General features: G+C 35.1%; 1 protein-coding gene across 2 annotated transcripts; it reads left to right on the forward strand.

Annotated features, from left to right (window-relative positions):
* Window positions 1–20,013: 20,013 nt before the first annotated feature.
* On the forward strand, window positions 20,014–23,636 carry LOC133803809 (uncharacterized). Of its 2 annotated transcripts, XM_062241931.1 has the most exons (9): window positions 20,041–20,161; window positions 20,236–20,294; window positions 20,874–20,994; window positions 21,086–21,169; window positions 21,251–21,348; window positions 21,466–21,749; window positions 21,911–22,145; window positions 22,700–22,904; window positions 23,220–23,636. In XM_062241931.1, the coding sequence occupies exons 3-9, from the start codon at window positions 20,902–20,904 to the stop codon at window positions 23,361–23,363; spliced, it is 1,143 nt and encodes a 380-aa protein (XP_062097915.1). In that variant the 5' UTR covers window positions 20,041–20,161; window positions 20,236–20,294; window positions 20,874–20,901; the 3' UTR covers window positions 23,364–23,636. The 2 variants fall into 2 exon arrangements, with proteins under 2 accessions (XP_062097926.1, XP_062097915.1); XM_062241942.1 differs by lacking the exon at window positions 20,236–20,294 and having other exon boundaries at window positions 20,014–20,161.
* The last annotated feature ends 3,087 nt before the right edge of the window (window positions 23,637–26,723 follow it).

Consider the following 26,723-nt stretch of genomic DNA (forward strand, 5'->3'; position numbering starts at 1 on the left):
ATCATGCCCTTGCCCGATCCGTGTATCTTCTAACAGATTTGACTGGATGGACAAGTTAGCCAGTTTACCAATAACTACTTCTATTCCGGCATTGATCAGCTCTTGCTGAAGTGACTTTTCTATATCAGATATTCCTACTAGATTCCCATAACTCTTTCTGCTTAGCGTATCAGCAACTACATTTGCTTTTCCCAGGTGGTATAGGATTTCGCAGTCATAATCCTTTACTAATTCAAACCACATGCGTTGCCTCATGTTGAGTTCCTTCTGCGTGAAGAAATACTTTAAGCTCTTGTTGTCCGTATAAATCTCACACTGTTCTCCATAAAGATGGTGGCGCCAAATTTTCAATGCAAAGACCACCACTGCCAACTCCATACCATGCGTTGGGTAGCGTTGCTCGTATTCCTTCAGCTGCCTTGAGGCGTAGGCTATAACTTTATCATTCTGCATCAGCATACAACCCAAACCTTGCTTCAACGCATCACAGTATACTACAAACTTGTTGTTGGGTGTCGGTACACAAAGTAATGGTGCTGAGCATAGCTTATCCTCGAGTAACTGGAAACTCTCTTCACTTCTATCTATCTAGTTGAACTTTTGTTGTTTTTGGGTTAGGTTGGTAAGCGGAGTGGCTATCTTAGAAAAGCCTTCTACAAACCTCCGATAATAGCCTGCTAGCCCGAGAAAACTTCTAACCTCTGACGCATTCTTAGGTCTTGGCCAATCCTTCACAGCCATTACCTTAGTTTGGTCTACTGCAACTCCATCCTTGGATACTATGTGGCCGAGGAACGGTACTTGCGAAAGCCAAAATTCGCACTTCTTGAACTTGGCGTAAAGTTGATGCTCCTTCAGTCGCAACATGGTCATTCTTAAATGTTCCTCGTGCTCGACTTCGTCCTTGGAGTACACCAAAATATCGTCGATGAACACTACGACGAATTTGTCCAAGTAATCCTTGAAGACTCGATTCATTAAATCCATAAATGCGGCTGGAGTGTTGGTAAGACCAGAAGAAATAACTAAAAACTCGTAATATCCATATCGAGTTTCAAAATCTGTCTTTGGAATATCCTCTTCCCGTACCTTGAGCTGGTGATAACCGAACCGTAAATCAATCTTTGAAAACACAGTCGCTCCTCGGAGTTGATCAAACAAGTCATCGATCCGGGGTAGCGGGTACTTATTCTTAATCGTCACTTTATTCAACTCTCGATAATCTATACACATCCGCATGCTTCTGTCCTTCTTCTTCACAAATAGAAGTGGTACTCCCCATGGAAAATGGCTTGGTCTAATGAAACCCAAGTCCAGGAGTTCTTATAGCTACGTCTTCAACTCCTTGAGTTCGGTAGGTGCCATCCAGTATGGTGCCTTTGAGATAGGCTCAGTTCCCAGTACTAGTTCGATTGTGAAGTCAATTTCCCAAGTCGATAGCAATCATGGTAAGTCATCGGGAAATACTTCTGAGAATTCTTTTATAATGCGGAAGTCTCCAACCTTTAGTGGTGTTTCCTTTACCACATCTGTGACGCTGGCTAAGAATGTGTGACATCCTTTTTCTATCATCCTTTGAGCTTTGAGAGAAGAGATAAGTGGTGTCCATAGTCCTAAAACCTTCCCCATAAAACATAGTCTCTGACCGTCAGTAGTCTCGAACGTCACTTGCTTATGTCTACAGTCGATGGTTGCGCCATGCCTTGCTAGCCAATCCATGCCTAGTATCACATTGAAGTCTTTGATCTCTAGTTATATCAGGTCTCCTTATAGTTCTACGTCCTTGATTTACACCGGTGTGCCTTGTACTATTCGTGATGATAGGACTACTTTGCTCGAAGGCAATTCTGTCACAAACCTAGTTCTAAATCTTTCCCAAGGTTTGTCTATTTTCTTTTTCATTCCTAACGAGATATACGAGTGTGTTGCTCTCAAATCAAATAATACAGAACATATATTACCGAGGATAGGAATCTGACCTGTGACCACTTTGTTACTAATTTCAGCTTCTCCCTAGGTCAAGGCAAAGACTCTGGCTGGAACCATCTTGTTGTCCCTTTTCTCTTCTTGCTTGAGTTGTGGACATTCCTTCTTTCGATGACCTTCCTGGCCACAATTATAACATCCTTTGGTGTTTGCACGACACTCACCAGGATGTTTCTTTTGGCATTTGGAGCACTGCGAGTATTTTACATAACCCGACCTATTGTTTCCATTGCTAGTCTGTGCTCTTTTATCGCCATCCATTTGCTTACTATCCGTATGTCTTCTCTTCTGGCCATTATTGTTGCTATGTTGATGGTTGTTGTTGTGGTTCCGACCATTCTGAGGTTGATTCTGCAGTTTAGGTTCAGGCTTGCTGGCCTCCGCCTTACTAACATTTTCCTGAAGCCTTTTCACCTCTATAGCCATTTTTAGAGCATCGGCGTAAGAAGTGGTTCTAGGATTTGCTAGTTTGACTCCTAGCTTAATCTTTGGTTTAAGTCCTCTAACAAACTTGGTGACCCTCAAAAATTATGTTGGGACCAACTCTGGTGCAAACTTGGCTAGTCGGTTGAACTGTCGAGCATACTCTGCTACCGTCATATTGCTCTGCTTCAGACTGGTGAACTCTTCTACCCTCGTAGCGATGACTGCCGAGTTGTAGTACATCTTGTGAAAGAGCTCCACAAATCTAGTCCATGACATGGTGGCAATGTCGTGAGTCTGCTGTACTAAATCCCACCATATTCTAGCATCCTTCTTTAAAAAAGATGAAATGCAGGATATGCAATCTGCATTGCCAAGGTTCATGTGTGCTAGGATCGACTATACATTCATGAGCCATTCTTCTGCCTAGAAGGGGTCGGTTGTCCCTTCAAAGTTTGGAGTGTGTTGTTTACGAAATCGCTCATAGATTGGCTCTATGTATTGAGCTGGGTAGGGAGCATAGTTCGCCATTGACCATCCCCCATAAGGACCTACTTGTTGAGGTGCTTGAGCAATTTGCTGAGGTTGCGGTTGCGGCTGAGTCTGAGTCTGTTGTCATTGTTGCTGCAGCAGTTCTTCCACTTGTTGTAGTAGCCTGATAATTTCAGCGGTTTTGTCAACCGGAGGCGGTGCACTTCTGTTAGCAGCAACATTGGTAGCACGTATTCCCCTTCTTCGGACTGGAGGGGCTTCGTTAGTCTCATTGGTGGCGTTGGAGGCATTGCCGACTGTGCATGCAGATCTTCTGAGTGACATCTTCAGCAAAGTTCTAATAGTCGAGAAAACATATTAGAACTTACCCTAAAAGGCTCTAAGGTAAAACTTAGTCTAAGCAAAACATAACTCGGACCTACTAGTTATGATTTCTTATGGAAAATTATGTGAGCCTTCTTTATTATTAGGGTGTGTTTCTATACTTAGAAAATTAGCCATCTTTATTATTTCTAATCATCCTATATGACTTAATTCTCAGGCTTGAAACTCATCGTTGTTCCAAAGTTACCCATATTGAGGATCAGTAAAATCATTCCCACTACTATGGTCTTCTAAACTCTCAATATAGAACCCGGTCCATTGATTTGTATCCACCCTCACCGAACTTGGTCATTATTTATTAAATTTATTATTTATTATGATAGTAAAAAAAATCAAACTCATATATGTCATTAAAAAAATAATATTCATTTGGAAAAAGGTTTTCACTAAGTACAATCATAAATACAAATAAATAAACTAAACTAACATAACTGGGGTAAATCTAAAAATCATAATCTTCTACGTCTGACCCTTCATCTAACATATCATCTTCTATTTCTTCATAATCATCATCTATAGCCTCCCATATTTCTTCTAATGTTGAAATTACAGAACGAAAATATTTAAAAAGCATAATTACTAGGACATATTGCTTTGTAGCTCTCATCATAATTTGCTTAGTAGTCTGAAGGTGACCTATCTCCTTGTGGAATAAGATTAATCTCTGAGTGATTCTTTCTAACAATCCTAATGTATTCCTTGGCTCTCTAATCCTTTTCAATTCCTTAATGGCTCGGATATCCGCATAGGTCAAGGCTCTATCAATTCTTAACTGAAAACATAACGGCTAAAATGTTAGCTATAAACATAAACATAAACACTTACATTGGCGGTTAGATTCAGAGCTTGTGCGTGTGTATCAAGGAGAACTTCATGCATATGAACCATTTCTCTGATACCAACTGTAATGACCCGACTATTCCTAAGACCTCGGACCATTAAAAACTACTAATTTGAATACATACATAAGAAATAACATAACTTTATTAAAAACCCAAAATATTGTACCAAATACAAATTAAGGTAAAAATAAAAAAATGTGATATGGAATATAAAATATGGTATGGGATCCCATTATTATAAAACATAAAACATAAACTTTGATTGTTTAAATTCTAAGTGCGGAAATACATCAAAACATAATTTAAAAGACTAAAAAAAATGGCATCCTCGATCGTCATGCAGTCCATTCAATCCATTCATCCTCAACACACAAGCCAAGCTGCCACAAATCTTTCCCACCTTCCATATTCATTTTCCTGCATCGTTCTAAAAATAAAGGAATGAGCCTAATGCCCAACAAGGAAAAATCTACTAACAACATACGTCATAAATCATAAACATAAGACTATAACATAAACATATACTATAAAACATATGACTATAAAAACGTATATCATATAAGACTACAATATTAATGGCCATTAACTCATTAACGTGACATGTGATAAAACCATCTAGGTCCTCAGTCTACTAATCGAGGTAGGTTAGATCACAAGGTAGTATATGATAACCCATCTAGGTCCTTAGTCTACTAATCGAGGTAGGGTAAATCATAACTCTAAATCCACGAAAATGATAAAAATCTTGGGATTTGCTATCTAAGCAACTATAAGCCCCAAGCGACATAAAAATATTGGGGTTTGCTATCTAAGCAACTATAAGCCCCAAGTGGCTACAAAACATATTTATACATATACATATCATAGCATAAAACATATCACAACATAAACATATAAACACATATAATCTAACCTATTTTCCTTACCAAAAACTGGGATATGGAGACAAGAACGGGATTTTGGAACACTCCTAAAACCAATAGTAAGAATAGTGAGTTTCTAAAGAAAAAGAGATGAAAAGAAAACTAAACCATCCGAGTAGAAACTTACCGAAAAGAACCTTAAGTTTCAAGAAACGTAAACACCTAATCAAGAATCATAAACAAGAGTTAGGATCTGAAAGAAAATAAAATAAAACTAAAGAACTATGAAAACTGAACTTAAGGATAAGAATAACTTGATTGATCTTATGACTTGATCTATACCTCGATACTGAAATAACTCTATATCTTACTTCCTGAGTGTTTAGAAAAGCTTAGATTGGAACCCTTAGCAACTTGAAGACTCTTAGCAACTTGAAGACTCTTGAAGAATACTTGAAGAATGAAGAAAATGGCTAAGTACTAGGTCCTATTTATAGAGTTCAAGGAGTGAAACTAACCCTTTTTAATTTGAATAAATAAATGAATATAAAATGAAAAAGATTTGAATTTTTCGTTCAACAGACGCCCAGAACTCGGTCAAAATCGTTCAAAGGCAGGTCTAAGTTATTAAGGCTATTTTTAAAATTAAAACCACATACTTCCAAAAAATTGTGAGTTGGAGCCAATATATCGCCCCATATAGGCGATATATCGCCTCCCCTATATTCCCGAGCCCTGTTCGTTTGTTCGTTCGAAGTCGACGTGTTTTCTGTATCTTCCGTAGGCGATATATCGGCCCATATAGCTGCGATATATCGTCATACGTTGATATATCAAACACATATTTTCACTTTTTCAGCATATTTTGAATTGATTAAACAGCTTTGACTGAGTCAAAACGTGATCCTAATAGTTGCTGGAAGGTTCTAGAGCTTCTAGATCTTTCTTTTAATTAATCCATTCATCAATAATACTATAATCCTTAATAAACATGATTATGACAAGTGTCACATTCTTAATAATTATATATAAACCTTAGGTTATAATAAATAATATTTCTAGGACCAGCAATATTACTCAAACCTTATGTTATAATAAATATTTTCTAAACTATAGGTTAAACTTATAAAATCCATAACTGTTGCTATGAGTTTCCAACTAAGTCCCGGCTTGAACCAAAATCCACGAAAACTAACATACTACAAACTATACTAACTACTACTACTATCTAGTGAAGTAAAATTCTGGGACACTACAATTAGGTTAAGTCGTAACTGGTGCCATTATTGCCAACCTTCACAAGGCAACGTTCCCTGATGGAACCCCACTGTCTCAATCACCTAATCTCTTCCTTTTGCCTTTACAATCCTGCATGTATGTCAACAAACACCTACCGCCAATCCTAGGGCCGACAGATGATTCTGGTCTCAACTGCAATCATTCACCCTGCCTGATCCAATTGACTGCCTCAGATACAAAACTTCCAAATCTATATGCAGCCATCAACCTAACCTTCTTGCCCTGATACTCTTATACAACGCTAAACCATAGCAAGGCCAAACAACGCAATAGCCAAATAATACACATACTATGATGCAAAACCACAATGCCCATGCATTAATCATCAAACCTCATTCCCACAAAACACATACATATTCATCATGCTCCCTATTCTAGCAGATAAGGTAACCCACATAAGCAGTTATACAAATATTACATTTAATGCCAACCCTGAGTCGAGCTTGTCTCCGGCAACGAGTGTAAATTTTCGGTCCATCTCCAGGAACCATAAACCTTGGCACGCTCTGATACCAAGTTGTAACGCCCTACTTCCTTAGAGTCGTTACCAAGTGATTTATAAATGTGCCATCAGCTCCCTAATCGAGGTTTAAGATTTAAAAAATGTGTTTCAATAAAAATAAAGACGCATTTAATAAACATTAAGTATAAAAAGTTGGTCTTTCATTGAAATTCTTAAAAAAATATTACATTGGGATCCTAAAACACTGTTTTGAAATACATTTACAATCCAAAGGTATAGTACAGTCGACCTAAACGACAAAGCCGAACGTTTACCATGTGTTCCTTAAAATAACCCTAGCCGTGGTGGCCAGGTAGGCTAAATGTGTACACACCGCTCCATGCACTCCAACTCATGGTTGTAAGATCTAGCTTCGTTGCTCTTACCTGCACCACAGAGCACCCGTGAGCCGAGTGTAGAGTCCCAGAACTTTACTTAACTAGCTAGATAGTAGTAATTAGTATTAGTTAGTAGTATGATAGTTACTGTGGATTTTGGTTCAAGTCGGGACTTAGTTGAACACTCGTAGCAACACTCATAGATTTTATAAGTTTAACCTATAGTTTAAGAATATTAATTATAACATAAGGTTTGATTAATATAGCTGATTATAAAGATATCATTTATTATACTATAAGGTTTAGATAGAATTAATAAGATCATGACACCTGTCATGTGTATGTTTATTTAAGGATTTAATTATAGTTTAAATAAAAGAAAGTTCTAGAAACTCTAGAATCTTCCTAGACTAATAAGAGCATGACACTTGTCACAATCTTGTTTATTTGAGGATTTAAGCATTTTAAGTGGATAATTTAAAAATAGAAGTTTCTAGAAGCTCTAGACCCTTCCAGAACTTGCTAGACTCTCGTATTACTCAGTCAAACCTGGTTAATCAATTCAAATTATGATGAAAAAGTGCAATTACGTGTTTAATATATTCACGTATGCCGATATATCGCAGCATAGGAGCCGATGTATCGCCACACGGGGAATACGAAAAACACATCAATTTCGCACAAACGAAACAACGAGCACTCGGGACATAGGGCTAGGCAATATATCACCTATGATGGGCGATATATCGTCCCTAGGGCTATAATTTCAAACGTTGTTGAAACCGAGCTTGATTCATTCCTTAACCTCTTGACTAGCCTCTGAACATTTTGGCCGAGCCTTCAGTACCTGTTGAACGAATACTCAAATATTTTTCAATTAATACTCATTATTTTTATTCAAGCTAAAAGGAGATAGTTCAGTCCTTGAACTCTATAATAGGACCTAGTACCCATCCATTTTTCTCATTCTTCAAGCTGTGTTCAGAGCCTTCAAGCGTCTAGGGTTACTATAGAGTGATAAACACTTGGGTTGGGATTAAAGCTTTATCATCTTAAGCTTTATAAACACTTGGGAAGTGAGAAAAATAGTGTGTTTTCAATATCAAGGTGTAGTTTGGTTCTAGTACATTCAAAGGTATTCATATTCTTAAGTTCATTAATATATGGTTCTGTAGTTTTCTTTAGTCTTCTTAAGTTTTCATTCAGATCCTAACTCGTTGTTTAAATTCTTGGTTAGGTATTCAAGTTCTTTGAACTTAAGGTTTCTTTTCGGTAAGTCTCCTCTTGGTGGTTTAGTTATCTTCTTTCCAACTCTTTTCTTTAGAAGAACTCACCATTCTTATTGTTGGTTTTAGGAGTGTTCCAAATCCCGTCCTTGATCTCAAATATCCCGGTGTTGGTAAAGAAAATAGGATAGATTTTGTATGCTTTTATGTTTTGATATATGCTATGATTTATGTATGATATGTTTCAGTTTTTTTTAGCATATAGATTGTTTAGATAACAAATATATAACTTGTTTAGATAACAAGTCCTAATAGTATATTCCTTGTGCATATGATTGTTTAGATAACGAGCCCCGTAAATTTATATGACTTGTTTAGATAACTAGCCCTGTAAATTTATGGGCATATGATTGCCTAGCTAGCAAGTCCCAAGAAGTATGATGGCCATTGTAATAGATGTTGTTTTTATATAGTCATATGTTTTATAGTATACGTTTATGATATAGCCTCATGTTTATGATTTATGTTGTATGTTGTTAGTAGATTTTCCTTGCTGGGCATTAGGCTAATTCCTTTATTTTTTTTAGTGTGATGCAGGAAACTAGATATGGAGGCGGAAGGATTCTTGGAAGCTGGCATGTGTGTTGAGGATGAACGGACTGAGTGGACTGCATGTCGATCGAGGATGACGTTTATTTTAGTCTTTTAAAATTATGTTTTTGATGTAATTCCACAACTAGTATTTAGAGTTTATGTTTTATGTTTTTAAATAATGTTTTTATGTTTTATGAAACAATGGGTACCCATACCACATTTTATATTTTACTTTGTAATTTGCACAATATTTATGTTGGAGTTTTAATAAAGTTATTATTATTTCTTATATATGTTTTCCTCAAAGTAAGTAGTTATGTCTAGTAGTTTTAATGGTCCAAGGTCTTAGAATTAGTTGGGCTGTTACACCGAGGCCTAGCAAGAGAACTTCAAGCACAGTATGCAATAAAAATATATCTCAACAACTCATATTCAATCAGAGCAACAAACATATACCAGATCCTACTAGCATGCTCAACAACACAGCATCTAGACCAGCTCAAAAGCACAATGGCATAACAGCCTAATAGAATAGCAGTGCAATCACACATTAGCACTATAACACGACAACATAATAATACAACAGTACATTCACACAGTAGCTCAATACTACAACAACGTATAACAAAGCAGCCAACAGGCTAAACACATAGCGGCCATGTCGTCCCAGGTGCTTTACCAGGCCCTGGGTTCGCGGTCTGTACCGAGAGGATGACTCCAGTATCCTAGGAGGGTCTCGCCCTAACGGCTTGCACTCCACTTGCTCAATGTCGTTCCCAACCCCTTGTCGCTCCTGACTTTGAACTCCACGTGCTCAACACCGCTCTCGGCCCCTTGCCACTCTCAGCTCTTACCTCTCCTGGCTCTTGCCGGTCTCGATTCTTATCGATCCCGGCTCTTGCCTCTCTAGGCTTTTGCTGCTCCTGGCTCTTGCCGATCAGTCATAATCACAGGCATGACATAACAAACATAAATAATACATACAGTACAACACACCACATAGATCTACGGATACAAACAATTTTCTTACCTGGTGTCCCAAGCAGACAATCCAAAGCGATCCCGAGCATGATCCTAATCCCGAGCTTGAGCGGTAAGACCTAGTCACAATGCATCAACAATAGCCATCCATCAAGCTCTAATCCCTTAAATAACTTTGGGATATAATTCTAGTCTCCGGGACCTTAGATTCTACCAATCAGGGTGGTAAAATCCTTCCCAGGCCTTAACGTTTGAGATCCTAAACCTAAAACCCTCAAATGGCCAACATTGAGAGTTTGGGCCGCGGCCCAGCCCCTTAAGGGTAGCGGTGTGCCCCAAAACAGAGGCAAAATGCCTCCCTACTGGGAGACACGGGCCGCGGCATGCCCTTCCTTGGGCCGCGGTGCGCCTCAAGAACAGAGGCCTCCCCATGCCTTCACGCACACACGGGCCGCAGTCCTTGATGAACAAGGCAGCGACGCAAGCCTCTAAACCCATAAAACAACCTATTTTTCTTGCGTTTTCTTCAAGCCTAACCCCATTTCTCATAATTAAAACATCACCTAAACTCATAATCCATCCTTCATTCATAGCAGCATAATTAACCAAAACCACGCTAAGCTCTCAACTCATAACCCCCCCAAACTCAACAACTAAACTAAAGTTTATAACTAAGAAAAGCTTAAGAGATTACAGTAGAACTTCACAAATTCAACATCAGATTTCTTACCTCGCACAATAATTCCGATCTTGGATCAGATTTCCAACACCTTAGTTGGTTTTCCCCAAGCTCCTAGCTTCAATTCTTAGCCAAAACCTCATAACTTCATCCAACTTCCAAATCCAATGAGAGGGAAAGAGAGAACCGAGAGAGAGAGAGAGAAGAGATAATGAGGTGTGTGTGTTTTTTATTTCTTGTTTCTTATACAGAATCCCCCAAGGCTTGAGTTGAGTTTATCCATAGTGCAAAAGACTAAAATGTTGGGGTTTTATGCCCTAATTAAAACCCAAATTCTTTGTAATCTCATTTTATTATCAATAAAAGAATAGAAATCATTTTTTGACTTGGTCAATCACTTTGCTCACATGTTTTATTTTCATGATTATTTGTTTAATATAAACTTCTATTAAATCACGAGCATATAGCTAATCTTATTTATAGTGACGTAATCACAGTGTAATATAAATATGATTATATGTTCAAAATAAGTTAGTCCTAAGATTAGTCAGTGCACAGGATTTACACTGACTTGCCAATCTATGATATCATCTACTTACACATTGTGGTGTTATGTTCTTTCCAGAACATTAGCAAAGTAGATAAGATCGAATGTATTTGTTACATCAGACTGTACCGATATTGACAGTTGATAAGATAAGTAAACATACCGTTATTATCTATTATAGTCATATTATATAGTTGACCATAAGTCAATTCAATCTTAATTCTGAGTGGTTAGTATTCTAACTGATTGTATGATTTGAGTTCTTTGACTTGTTCGTTACCAACTTACCCTACGGACTAGCCCATACTTACATCTTGGGAACTCGATAGTATAATTGAGTGGGAGTGTTAATCATAGATATGATCATCTATAGCTTCTAATGAAGAAGTGAAATGACGGCTTCCTTTTAGTTTGGTTCAAGGTGTTAAATGATAGAGATCTCATTTCAGTAATTAAATTAGTTTACTGAAATATCATTTACAAGGAACTAAGTGTTTTAAGGATAAAATACAATGAGGGGTAAAAATTGTATTTTAGTCCTATCTCATTGTAGACTATCTATAGAGGATTGAGTGACAATTATGGTTGTAACAATGGATAATTAATAGCGTATCTATATTTTTTATAGGGTGTTCTATGAATTCATGAGTGCAATTCTGAGTCTATAGTGGAGTTACGAGGAATTAATAAGTTAGTAAATTTATTTGTTAGATTTATGATAACTTATTGGAGCTTGATTTCATAGGCCCATGGTCCCCATTGTACCTTGGATAAAATCATCTAGATAGTCTCAATTAATTGATTTAATTATCAATTGGAATTATCAAAGTTGACCAGGTCAATTTTGGATAGTTTCATAGAGTTATGTAATTTTGAGAAGAAAAGAGAAATCATGGCAGATTTATTAATTAAGATAAATTGGTATCTAAATTAATAAATAAGTTTAAATCAATGTTCAAATTATAAATAATTAATTTGATAAAGGATTTAAATAATTATTTAATTAATTAAATCAATAGAAAATAATAGAGGCCTTGATTTTAAGTCCAGTGGGCTTATAATCAAATGGGAAATTTCACGGGCCTAAAGCCCATGATAATTTTGACCTAGAGCTTTAAATGGCTATTATTTTATTGATTTTTTAATTAAATTAAATGGCCTAATTTATTCTATAAAATGAGTGCTTAGAGAGAAGTCAAGACAGACGACAGGAAGGTTTAATCACTGGTTTCTAATAGTTTTAGATTCTCTCTAAAGACAAGTCCTTTTCTAATACTCTTTGTTATTTTCTCTTCTTCTCTCTATATCTATCTCATGTGTTGAGAATTACCCACACTAATCTAGGTGATTCTAAGGATACATTGGAAGACTGTGAAGAAAATAGAAGATCAGTTCAGTTTCTTGATAATACTCTGCGACGGAGAGGATACAAGAGTTAGAGAAACTGAAGGAAGGACTCTTTCATTCCGCTGCATATACTGTAAGTATTCTTTTCTTTGTTTCTCTTTGAATTCAATTTTAGAAACATGTTCTAGGTTATCTTATATTAATTTGTTTAATATTAGATCTACATGAAAATAAATAAAGATCCTGTATAAGTTTTCCCAACATAAAATACCCCCATGTCTATCATAAATCCTTTGATGCCACCAAGGGCAATTTAGTCACTTGCCAAATCCCGTTAAGTCCCCGAGTATTCCTATAAATCCCCGTTTAATCCCGACATACTAAATCATTGATAAATTACTATCCATTACTCAATAATTCCCGAACACATATTACATCCCCAAAATACCCCAAGGCTCCTCCCGAGCCGGGCATTTGACCCCGTTGTGACTATTTCGCTAATCTGCTCCCTTGAATCATCTCGGATCACACATCTCAAATATATCCCCATAACACTAAGGTCTCACTCACAACACATGCATATTTAATACACACAATCATGCATGTCTAATCACATTACCACATAATTCATATATTATCATAATTAAATATTACTGCCCTCCCAGCACACTAATCAAGGCCCTAAGCCTTATTAGCAAATTTGGGACGCTACAAGTTGGGCCTACATCTTGGTCCTGGTTCCCTTGTTATGGTCACGCCCATCGAGCGTTGTTGGGCTCATTGACGATTGGGCTATCAGGACTTTCTTCTTCCTTGTTCATCGGGCTTTGAATGGGCCTGGACCTCTTTAAGAGGGCCCTCGAACCCACTGGGTCATGGCACATGTTACAAGTGGAAAATAGGGATAACAATAAGATTAAATAGATAATGAGTAGTCATTATCGTCTATATTATTTCTATAATTTTAACACTTGTTATACTCTGTACATGGTCAATTGTACAACATCAAAGACTTAGAAGTTGGGATTCACAAGTGGTTATGTGAATAAATTGAAAATTTTCCATGAAGTCATTTAGTGAAGCAGTTTAATAATCATAAAAGATTACAAAAGAGTTTGCATCTCTTTAAATGCTACTTTAATGAAGCATGATTATTACAATCATTATATTTTCTAGTTAAGTTGTACTAGAAATAATGACTACAAGTCAAGTAAGCGAGTTACTAATAATTAACAATGATAAAACCAAATAATATCACAAATTCTATAAAGCATAGTTGTAGTGGGAGCATTAGTTAGTAACTACTCCATAACAAATGTAAAGATAGTTAAATTGTGTGTAACACAACACAATCTAACTATACTTCATTCACTTACTAGTATATGAAATGAAAAATGTTTTACAAAAAACAATGGTTGAAACACCATGAATCTAGAAAATGGAATTTGGAATTCTATGTCATCTGGATTCTTGAACATCCAACTAAAGTTCATTGAACTTTAGTTTGAAACAGGATATTCAAGATGAAGAGGAGAACAGAGGAAAGTACAGACTTTTCAAAGTTAGGTTAATAGCCAAAGGCTATGAACAGAAAGAAGAATTTATTACTTGAATAAATGTCTTCTACTCTAACCAAACTTGAATCTGTTTACATACTCTTATCCACTGCTTTATGCATGGATTATGAGATTAATCTAAATGAATGTCTAAATAGTCTTTACTGGAATGGCTAACATTATAAAATCATTTGAAGATCTTGACCAGAAAGATTATGTTGTGATTATTATTCTTAATTAGGAATGATGTAGAGAAATCGTCAATAGAAAAGAAATGGTTACCTAAACATTTCTAAATATTGGATTTAGAAAAGCCAATAATGTTATAGAGAGCAATCCTTAGGCTCTGTCTTAAGCAACTTATATAAATAAGAAGCTTAAATACTTTAGTTTACAAAATCCAAGAAAGGTTTTTTTGCATTCACAGTAAGGAGGATGTATTATCTAAATAATAAATGTCCATTTATTATTTTACTTGAAAAGAGGACATGAGACACTATTCCTACAACTCAGTGATAGACTATTTAATGTATCGAATGTTATACTTTCGAATCGACATTTGTTAAACGATGGGAATAGCCAGCAGTTATCAATCAATTATGGATTGAGTCATTGAATAATTATAAGGACTTAGTTTTGAGTATCTTGAATATAATAGAGATTATATGTATGTGCATTTAGGCAGAGACCTAAAATCCCAATGGATGATCTGATATTAAATCTTCAAAGATTGGTATGAGAATCAGATTCCATAATTGTGGAGGAAACACATTAATCTAGAAATGTGATAGATATTTCAAATTTATATGTTTCATCACAAAAGTCGATATATAACAACTACAAGCAGTTAAATAGGTTATTTGATTTAGTTAGGCTCTTTGACATTTTGGAAAAAGGTTTTCAAACTAGAATAAACAACTAGCATCTCACTGCGAAAGCAATGGAGATACAACTATTCTAGAAGAACTAGAAATCATGAGAGGGTAAAGCACATGAAATGAAGTATCATTGAATACAAGACAATTTTACATAATTGATGTAATAATCTTGAAGATAACTTCAAAACAGTTTCTTATAAAAATGTTACAAATACTTTGTTAGACAAAATCGGTCAGGAGAATATGATTGTCATATTGAAAGAGATGCCTCAATTTGCTTTAGGACAAGTGGGAGATTGTTGGGAATAGTTCCCTTAAAGCAATTGTAGTTGATAAATGTTTTAAATGAAATAAATAATTGAATTGAATTATTACAAAAGGTCAATAACGTTAGAAATGACGTACCTTTGGCATTTTCGCTTTGGTCATATTTGTTATGATAAGATTCAAAGACTAACAAAGGCTGGGCCTTTGAGGGAACTCACCTAGGGTGACCTACCTATTTGTGAATCTAGTCTCGAGGGCATAATGACAAAGTGTCCATTCTCTGTGATAGGAGAAAGGGCCAAAGAACCACTAGGGCTAGTATGTTCAAATTTCTGGGGACATATGAATGTTCAAGCGAGGGGTGGTTATAAGTATTTCGTCACCTTCATCGACAATTGCTCTAGAGACTCATGTAAGTACCTAAAGCATAGGAATTCTATGAATTTGTTAAGAAAGTCAAAGAATTCATTGCTATGGCTTTAAAACCAAATTAGGTAAAACGTTAAAGATCTTGCGATCTGATAGGGGTGGAGGATATTTGGATAATCAGAACTAAGATCATTTAATAGAACTTGAAGATTTGTCTAAAACAACTGCCCCAAGGACTCCGCAACAGAACAGTGTTGATGAGCGGTGTGAATCGCACATTTATGAAAATGTGTGTTCTATGATAAGCTATTAAACTCTACCAACTTCTTACCCAGATATTTTCTGGAGACATACTACCTAGACCGCATGTGATATTATTTTTAAATGTTGTGCCGTCTCAAAAGTTGTCTCCAAGACACCACTAGAATTATGAAATGGTCGTGAACTTGGTTTATGTCATTATGGAATTTGGTGGTGTCATGTTTTTGTCATGAGGAAAAAGGTAGAAAGCTAGAACAACGAGCTGAGGGTTTGCTTGTTTGATGGCTATTCTAAAGGTACTCAGGGTGGTCTGTTTCATAGTCCGATAGACAAGAAAGTGTTTGGCTCTACAAATGCTACTTTTCTGGATAACGACTACATAATGAATTTCAAGTCTCATAGCAAAATAGTATTAGATGGAAAGATTATAAACTATTGTTCCATCCTTACCGATGCAAGTCGATGAAAACAAGGTACATTTAGAAACCACTAATCCCAGTCAGAAAGTTACGATGCCTCGTCATAGTGGGAGGATTTCTCGGAACCCGGTACCTATGATATGGATAGTGAAACCCACAAGTTGGTTGAGAACACAAGTAACAATGATTCGTTGGCCTTTAAATAGGAAATGGGTAGGTCTGAAAGGGATTTTTGACTCAAAGCCAAGTACCAGGTAATAAAGTCTAAGTACTCTTAATTTTTCTGAGATCTTGTAGATGTGCCATTGGACTTTAGGTCCATGGGGTGCAAGAGGATCTATAAGAAGAAGAGAGGAGCTGATAGAAAGGTCGAGGCATTAAAGGCTCGACTCATGGCAGAGAGAGAAATTTGACTTAGAGAAAACTTTTTCTCCGGTAGCCATGTTAAAATTCATTTAGTATACTCTTATCCATAGCCACAACTCTTGATTAAGAGATAAGGCAAATGGACATCAAACAGGAAAATGGAGATTTATTAGTGTAATTGAGTGGGAGTATTATTCATAGATACGAAATCTATAACTTCTGTATGAGAAGTGAAAAGATGATTTTCTTAATTGCTTTGTTCAAAAGGTTAAATGATTGAGATCTCATTTCTGTGATTAAGTTCACGAAAATATCATTTATAAGGAACTTAGTGGGAGTTAAGGATAAAATACTGATGAGGGGTAAAACGGTAATTTGCACCTAGCTCGTTAGTAAGTCATCGATAGAGGATTGACTGATTGTAATGGTTATAACAATGGATAACGTATTTATGGTTTTGAAAATACGTTCTATGAATTCAAGAGTTTAATTCCGAGTCTATAGTGGAGTCACGAGGAATTAATAAGGTAGTGAAATTATTCGTAAATAAATTTACGGTAACTTGTTGGAGCTTGATTTCATGGATCCATGTTCCCCGCATCACCTTTGAGTAAATCATCTAGAATGTCTCAATTAATTGATTTAATTATCAATTAGGATTTTTAAAGTTGACTAGGTCAATTTTGGAAAATTTACAGAGATATGAGATTTAGAGAATAAAAGATAATCTTTGGGTAAATTTATTAATATTGATAAATTAGTATCAATATAAATAAATAATATTAAATCAAGTTTCAAATTATAATTAGTTAATTTGAATAAGGATTTAATTAATTAATTAAAAAATAAATAAATAAAAGGTTTTGAATTTAGGCCAAGTTGGGATTTAAATTCAAAACAAAGAGATTGGGCCCAAGTTCATTTATGGCAGCCCAAGGCATTTATTTTTGTTTATTATTTTTAATTAATTTAAATTTAAATAAATCTCATTAAGTTGCCTATATAAGGAATATGATATCTAGGGTTTTCATAAGGAAGCAAGTCAGTCTCAGTTGATTTTGGTAAGTAAAAACCTAGACACTCTAATCATTTCTTAGCCACAATCTCTTCTTTTCTAGATCTCTATCTCATGTGTTGAGAACCAGCCCACACTAGTTCTAGGTTGATCAAAGGCTTGGTGAGGAAGACTGTGTTGCTGATCTTGTTCAATCTCTTGATAATACTCTGCTACAGAAAGGAATCAAGGGTTAGAGAGATTGAATGATGAAGTTGTTCCAGTTCTGCTGCGTAATGTAAGTTTTTACTTTACTCTGTATTTGTATCAATTTCATAGGAGCATGTTTGTTTGATAATATGTAAATTGCATGAAAATAAATAAAGATCATGCAATGAGATTTTCCAACAATGAGAAAGATGTACAATACACAGATAGAAAAGAAAACACACAACAATATACAATTCAGAATAGTTCTTAGAGGTTTTTGTTAGACAAAAACTCTCTCTTTCTTCTTCTTTCTTCTGGTCATTCTCATATCATAATTCAAGTTTTCATGTGTTGAGAAATACTTGTGATTCCTAAAGACAAACTCATGTTCTCTATGTGCCCACACACATCTTGAGGTGTAGAGAACACTCCGGAAGATCGTGGTTTGAGTGCTCAAAACTTTGGATAGGGAGATTGTTAAAATACAAAAAGACTCGAGGACACTTGATAGGCTTCAAGTGGTAAAAATTTATGTTCTTGATTTTTTGTGTTTATATTATATATATATATGTTGCATGATTAATAGTATTGTATGATAATGTTTATGGATTGTTTTCTTAGTCATTAAATTTTTTATATGATTAATGAAATTTTTTTATTGTTGTTGTGTTGTTCATAAACAATAATGGGCCCACCATGCAAAATTTTCGCTGCATGCTCTGAATGGTTTTCCAACATCGAATGTGCACATGGCCATTAATAGTGCAAAATGAGACATTGATGTCTCAAGTAAACATAGCAAATGTGTGTATGTTATCGCCGATTTGTTATCAATGAATAACGGTTCAATGCTTTGACAACTAAAATTTCAACAAACTTTGTGATAATTACACTAAGGTGATATTCAATTCGAAAAATATTTTACTTTATGCACCAATGCAAAGGTTTATATAAAGAGTGATTATTTAATCAAGTGATGGAATATTATATTTAATATAAAATTTGATTGATTAAATAAGTGTTACAAAAAATGATTATTTAATCTAAGTGGGGTAATGTAATATTATTTTAAATAATATAATATTAGATTAAATAATGTAACAAAATGTAATTTTTCGCACAAATGTGATTTATCACACCTTGTAACATATTATTGAGAGTCACAAAATTGGACACACGTGTGTGCGCAAATGTGACATATTTTAGAGTTATAAAATCAGTTACAAATTTGTAACTCCCAAATATTACCCAATAATGTGTAGATTGTATGTTACATATTTGAGTTTGGATTTCACAAAGCCATTATGAAATATGGTTGTTGGATACATATTTTTAACTTCCATTAGGTGTATGGCGGTTACAAAATCATCTGGGAAGAGATTGAAAAGTTTTTTTGGAAAATTGAAATTTGAAGGCTGATTATCCCTGGCCATGCCCCAGGGAACAGAGGCCAGTGGCCACAACCACTGATACTCCTGGCGCGCGGCCAGGGGTGCTGATAGCCAATTTCTTTTTTCAGTTTTTTCCAATTTGAATGGTTGTAACATCCTAAGTAACCCCAAATCTCTATTTTAATTTTATAAACATCCAATTAAATATTGATAATAGCCATGAGGTTGATGTAATTTAAAATTCAAATGATATCTCAAACTCTATAAATAGGAGCCTAATGCTCACTTGTAAGACACACCATTTCTATCCACTAGAACACTCGGCTAGAAATTCACCTAGAGGCTTGTTTATTCCCAAAAGTTATTTCCATTTGTAAGAGCTCCCATAGTGCTTGAGATAAGGGGGAATAAACTTTTAGACAAATGTTGTAAACCTTGTTCAAGTTGGCGATCATTAATACTCTTAACTTTGGTAGTGTGAGTGATAAAGTAATTTCTTTTCTTGTTCTTACCTTTATCTTATTTCTTTTACTTCTTTTGTTTCATCTTCTTATTTCCTCTTTATATATATTTATTTGTATCTTTTGGCACAGAATTATAGTTTTTCTTTATTCTCTTCATCTACATCTTTCTATATTTATTTGTATTTTTATAACAGAGTTGTAAACTTATTTAATTATCACGTTGTTGTGATTTGTAATTCTTGTATAGAGGAATAATAGTCTTTCTTATTTCATTTGAGGTAATATATTTATCTAACAAGAACAAACTAAGAAACGAAAGTACACATCAGATTATAAACGACGCCGTTTGGGCGCTTCATAATTCCTCATCTCAATAGTTCACACTTGCAACTAAAACCCCAAAACAATAGTGAGATTTCCCTCCGCAACAACGAACAGAAGCTAATCTTGTGTCATCGCCGTTCTCAACTGAACTTTTATTCGGTATATCTGTTACTCACTTCATTTCTTTTTCTTAAAGAACAATATCTAATATGCTCATTTTCTTTATTCATAAGGATAATTCTGTCAAACTTGTTTTGGTGGAAAGTTCTCTTCAGAAAGTGATAATTTTGAGGTACAGAGACTTACTTTTCCGATGAAGCATACTGAAAAGCGCCATCTTAAGTAGCATATAAGTTTAAAACTTGATTACCCAATTCAAATTATTGGATATATCAAGATTAAAATCTCCTTTGTGCATTGCTGACTTGCTGGTATAACTTTTTCCCAGAAAATTCTGAATAAGTGATACATGGTGGTTTTGATTTTTTATTTCTTAAGATTCTAGAGAGTAATAAAGAAAAATCCAAGAATTACATCATCTGAGATTCTTTTTTAAATCATGGATGGTGAAAAATGCAATGTTGAATATGTTTTTGAGTTTCATTCTTTTAATAAAATGCTAAATTAACTAAAGGGCTTCTCCCTAGTGATGGACTTCTATCATAATAGTGATTTAGGTTTGGAAGCATTGTTTTAAAATGGTAGACCTAGAATCTAATATAGCTTTTAGTGCCAATGTTGCACATGATCCTAAGTCATCTTGGCTACTTTTTTTTTTTTTTTTTTTTTTATCCTTCATCAAGCATATTGTGATATATAATGTTCTTCTTTGATATTGTATGGTTTACTGACCACATTTATTGGTGCTCAGCTCTGTCATAGTTGCCTGAAATTGAAGGATGGGTGAGGTCCTTCTAGGTATGCCTGGACCTTGGGCTGATGATTATTGTGAACCATCTGATCATTATACTACTAAAGTTGGTGGAATTCCTGTGAGTGTTACACTTGATCTACTAGTTGCATATATATGTGTAATTGCAAGATATATGATTTAAATCGATCCACTTGTTTCCGTCATAACAGGATTGGCCTCTTCCTAAGGATGCCCTAAATTGTAATCTGCTTGAGTGTAGCGTGTGTGCAAGCAAACTCAGTCTTATTGCACAGGTTCAAAATTTCTAAACCTAATGAGATCTTGATTGCGGTCAAAATGTAAGCAGGCACTAAAATTCTTTTGTTTTTATCCAGGTTTATGCTCCAATTTCGAGTAAAAGCTTAAAGATAGTAGAGCGCACTATTTTTCTTCTGGGTTGTTTGATGCCAAATTGTGGGAGCATTCCTCTTAGGTTTTTTCCAAATTCATTTTCAATGTCACATATATGGAAAATCCTAGTGTTATGGTTTTGCAGTTTACGAAGCTGATAAGATTTCTTCTTCTAATTATTGTCTCTGGTTTCGTACAGCTGGCGAGCTCTTCGCATTCAGAGATTAAGTAAAGTGGAGGATTTAAATATCATGTCTCACGAAAAGGTTGAGCAAGGTGAATCTGTTTCAAAGACAAATTTATGGCAGGATTTGGATGATGAAGATGATGAAGAGTTGGATCTAGAAGAGTTGGGTAAAGCACTTTCTGATGCTGCAACAGTGGCTTCTTATGCCAAGAAACCTCATTGTGATGGGCATCCAAAGACCAAGAAGCCTTCACCATTAAGCACAACATCACAAGTTGAAGATACTAACACACCAGGTAGAGTTCAAAACATAAAACAAGTACCGTCATTATTTCCCATTATACTGTTTCCTAGCACTTTGGAGTCATGCACAATCGACATTTGTCGACAACAATTCTTTTTTGGCTGAATGAAGGAATGAGATTGATTCCTGTGTGTGTGTGTGTTTTATTTGCAGTTCTACCTTGCTTTTACATATACATGCAAGAGGAACCACTTTCAAGGGATGTTAATTCAATTTGTTTGAACTACTCATCACTTTCCATTAAGGCCAGTGGAAATAATGATGAGGATACCGTATCAGAAGAATCATGGGCAGATGAAAAATATGAATACGATAAAGCGTTAACTGCTGATAGGACTTACCTGAAGTTTAAGAAACGATTGGATGCATACCCAGAACAATGTTTCAGGTATTAATCAATGGAAATTGGAGACTCTGAAACTTGTTTGTCAATGGACATATCACTAAGAAGTTGTCTGATTAATCTACTTCTCTATTGGCCTCCCAAAATAAGCAATCATGGACAATCTTTTCTGAATTTAGTGTTGATTTCAAACTTGAGATTCTGTTAATCTTGTGAGCAAAAATAGTTGGTCAGAGATTTCCTTGACACTTACTTTACACTATCAATTCTAGTTCTAGTATTTTTCTTGGTTACTCGAGCTATGTGAGCTTATTTGGATAATATTAACTCTAGGTGTCCTTACCTTTCCAAGACTAATTTATCCAGGAAATCTCTCTTTTGCAAAAAAAGCATATGAAATTTGTTTGTTGGTCGTGCATGTGTACTTCACTCTACTGTTTCTAATTCTTGATTAAATCTACTTGTGAGTTATAAAAAGATCTTGGTGACCATGGTTATAGTATTTGTTCTCAAATTAGCAACATATATTACTGTTCGGAAATAGTGAGTTTGAATTATTTCTCAACTTATCATAATCTTTTGTTTAAAAAATTTCTCAGGTACTCATATGGTGGAGAACCACTTGTAGCTGAAAAAGAGGAATCAGACCCTGGGAAGTGCAGGCTGTGTGGCAGTTCAAGACACTTTGAAATGCAACTAATGCCACCATTATTGTACTTTCTACTTGAGGCAGCTGATGATAGTCAAAGGCAGTCACTGGAAAACTGGAACTGGATGACCCTAGCAATATACACCTGTTCCGCTGTGAGTACAATTGCTCTCTATTTGGATTGAATCATAAATTATTCGCCTCCTAATCTTATTATAAAATTGAAATTTCTTGGTGGGGTCTCTTGAGGCATCCCAACTGTCAAGGAGAAAATAACTACCTCCCTTTGAAAAAGGACATGCTTTCTCCTATGGACTTGTGAATATCTCCTAGCAAGAGATTCTTGTGTCCATGACAATTCATGCTCAGAAATATTTCTTTTTTTAGATTTTAAGTTTGTTCCTTCTTATACATATTAGTAAAAGATTAATTTTCACTGTACTAATACCCATATTCCATTCCTTTCCCAGAGCTGTTCACTTTCTTCTGATCAAGAGAATACTAGGAGTGACGGTTGGATTGTGGCTGAGGAAGCTGTCTCAGTAGAATCTGAGAAATCTTTAGATGAGTTAGCAGAACCTGGCTATTTCAATTCATCTCATCACGAGCAGTAGGGGGGGTTACAAATGGTACGTTATAAACCAATACGTGCGTGTATGTATGAGCGAGTATTTTTGGGCTGCATTGGTTGATATTGTCAAGTAGATCACTACAATCTGGCCATTCTTTGGAGTGAAGGGAGATTGTTTGGGTATACAAATTTTGCTTTTATTTTCTTTTTAATGAAAAAAAAAAAGTTTATATTTTCTACATCACTTATATCTTGGTCCTAGACTTACTAAATGCATAATAAACTCTTTCGCTGTGGTCCTTGCTCCGTTCTTTCATATTCCAGCAAAAAAAAAAGGGCGAACCCTTTGATAATCTCAAATTTGCACAGAAACATGTTGCAGTTGCACTTGGCAGCAAAACCAATCTTGCCTTCAACTTCAGATTAAAACATATAAAAAATCTTGCCTTCAACTTCAGATTAATTTCTTCTATGAATTTTTAATTTCTATGATTTTAAAAGGTATTTTTCCATGAAACTAGATTTTAAAAGGAAATTTCAGTTCAAAAACCAACCAGTTATATAGGGGAAACTTCACCTATTAACCTCCCTTAACCATTTAATTATTCCCATATACCCTTAAAAAAGTCTCACAAGTATAACCCTATACCCATATAAAGAGTCTAAAATACCCTTGTCCCTTTCTCTTCTTCTTCTTTCCCCTTCCTCTTCTTCTTCTTTCTCCTTTTTCTTCTACTTTCCCATTTCTTTCTACTCACCTCACTCACGGCTAGCCACTCCCAAAAAAAAAATCCACCGCCTCTAGCATTGGTTTCGTCGCCGTTTGTGGTGTGGAGGCACTATTTTTACTCTATATCTTTTCATCTTCTCACTATTTTTCATTTGAAGTTTTTTCAAAGTTGGAGGAAGAAAGTTTTTGATAAGGGTAATTGCTATTGTAGTTTATAAATATGGGTATTTTATATAGTAGTATATATTAGCTTTTCGAAGTGTTCTAGGTTGAAACATTGCCAAAGAAAAAAGATTTTTATGTTGAGATGACAAATGTTATTTTATTTTTGCGATTTGCAATTTTTATGTTCGGACCAAGTTTGGACTTAGTTCGGACATGTCTGAAGTTCAGACTTAGTTCAGATTAATTTCAGACTTAGTTCAGACTTAGTTTGGACTTAATTTGGACCAAGTTCAGACATAGTTCAGACTAAGTTCAGATAAGATGTGAACCTATTCGAATATGTCTGAAGTTCGGACTTAGTTCAAACCAAGTTCAAACTTTGTTCGAACCATGTTCAGACTTAGTTTGGACCAAGTTCAGACTTAATTCAAACTAAGTTTGGACATAGTTTGGACCAATTTTGGTCATGATGTGAACCTGTTCGAACATGTATGAAGTTCAGACATAGTTCGGACCAAGTTCAGACTTAGTTCATACCAAGTTCGGATCTTTTAAGTTTAACTTTTTATGAACAAGTCATAACTTGGTCCGAATCATGCCCGAACTCTGTTTGGAATTGGTGCGAATCATGTCCGGACTTAGTCTGAACTATATCTAAACTTGGTCTGAACCATGTTTGAACTTGGTCCGAACATGTCTGAATTCAACTAACACTAAAATTGCATAAATCACAATAAATTCGTCGTCTCAACATGAAATTCATTTTTTTTGGCAAAGTTTCAACTTAGAATAATGCAAAAAATAAATATAAACTATTATATAACATACACATAAACTATAAACAACAATAACACTTACCCATTTTTAAAATCTCTTTCTTCCTTCAACTTTGAGAACTTCTCAAATAAAAAATACCGAGATTCTAACTTTGTGAGGTCGATAGAGCAAATTTTCAAACAACAAAAAAAATCCTGAAAATCATGGCTGCAAGTTGTGGTTGCAATTCGTGAGTGTGGTGATGGTTGTGAGTGAGAAGAATAGAAAATAACCCTAATTTAGTTTAAGGGTAATTTGGACTTTTCACGTAGGCCTGGGTTTATTTTTGTGAAAAACTTTTGGGATGGTATATGAATATCAATATAGGGTAAATGGAGGTTATTTAATGGAGTTTCCGTTATATTGCCACATATTTGGGAGAATAAAGTGGTATATTTTGTATAGGGATTTGTTTTCATACTTATGGGGAAAATAATAACCTTTTCAAAATATATCTTCGGCGCAACAATCTCAATCCACATCTTTGGGAATTTGCAAGATTTATCCACAATTCTGATATTTTTTTATTACCGAAGAACAAAATTATTCGATCTATAATTCTATAAAATAATTGAGGCTTACAATAAATTTTTGGGTTGTATCTTGAATTTAAAGTTAGTTACTAATGTTCTTAGTAATAGGATAGTAATCGGTTACTAATGTTTCAGTAATAAGATAGTAATTAGTTACTATTCTAACAATCATATTTCAACGAATTTTTCATAACTAAAAAAATGAAAATATTAGTAATCTATTACCAAACTAGATAGACCAGCAAAAACTAAAACATCACAGTAACTAAACAATAATATATAATAGTAAGCAATTATTAATATTTTCACTAATATGACAGTAAAAAGTTACTAAACCAAAATAAACTAGAATAAAGGAAGAAAAAGAAACATGATGGTAACCACTTAGGAAACCAAAACATCTTATGTCAGGCCCTAGCGCACTACTCCATATCATCCTTGCCAAAGTCTCATGCATACATGTTCCTCGAGTTTGTAGTCTTAGGTCATACCTTGTGAATTTTGAGGGCTCTAAGAGTGCTTTTTGCCCCAGGGTGGTTGCCTCAACCTCAAGTATGTATGGGTTGACCTAATAGGAAGAGGCACATCATTTGCCCTCGATTCGATTTTGCAGGTATTGATGCCACATGCCACCCACCTTGTAAGATTTGAATATCGTGGCCTATGAGTGTGACAAGTTTCTGTCTCGTCAAATCACGAGGCCTCTTTTCTGCCACCCTAAGTGTCATTACAGACCTACAAACAACCTACCCTTAATTTGACCAACAACCTAGACTCAACCTTGAGAAGCTAAGAGCAACTCCCATGGTGGCAACTTTTTACTAAAAGTTACTAAATCATTCTAAAATATTATTTTTATTTTCTTTATCATCCACATCACATTTGACAAATTTTTCTTTAAAAAAATGGTCCAATGGTAGGCAACTCCAAAAGTTGGGCACTATGGTTGTTGACGCGATTTTTTGCCAACAGTGAACTAAGAAGTTCGAGAATAAGGAATTAGGCTTTATCTAAACCGTAAGTAAGAATACAAGAATTTACGTGATTTAGTGATTAAAATTCACCTAGTCTACGAGTCTGTAGTTTTTCTTTATGATCTCTGAGAAAATTGTTTATGACAATTTTTGCAGAGTTTTGGCATACAAATTTTTTGTCCCTT

This window comes from Humulus lupulus, chromosome 1 (assembly GCF_963169125.1).
Source record: "Humulus lupulus chromosome 1, drHumLupu1.1, whole genome shotgun sequence".
NCBI lineage: Eukaryota > Viridiplantae > Streptophyta > Magnoliopsida > Rosales > Cannabaceae > Humulus > Humulus lupulus.

What these genes read in the sequence shown, in the direction of transcription:
- LOC133803809 (XM_062241942.1), top strand. Translation starts at nt 20,902, where the DNA reads ATGGGTGAGGTCCTTCTAGGTATGCCTGGACCTTGGGCTGATGATTAT. An exon ending in CTAAAGTTGGTGGAATTCCT is followed by an intron (nt 20,995 to 21,085) that starts GTGAGTGTTACA and finishes CCGTCATAACAG; the next exon opens with GATTGGCCTCTTCCTAAGGA. An exon ending in TACCCAGAACAATGTTTCAG is followed by an intron (nt 22,146 to 22,699) that starts GTATTAATCAAT and finishes AAAATTTCTCAG; the next exon opens with GTACTCATATGGTGGAGAAC.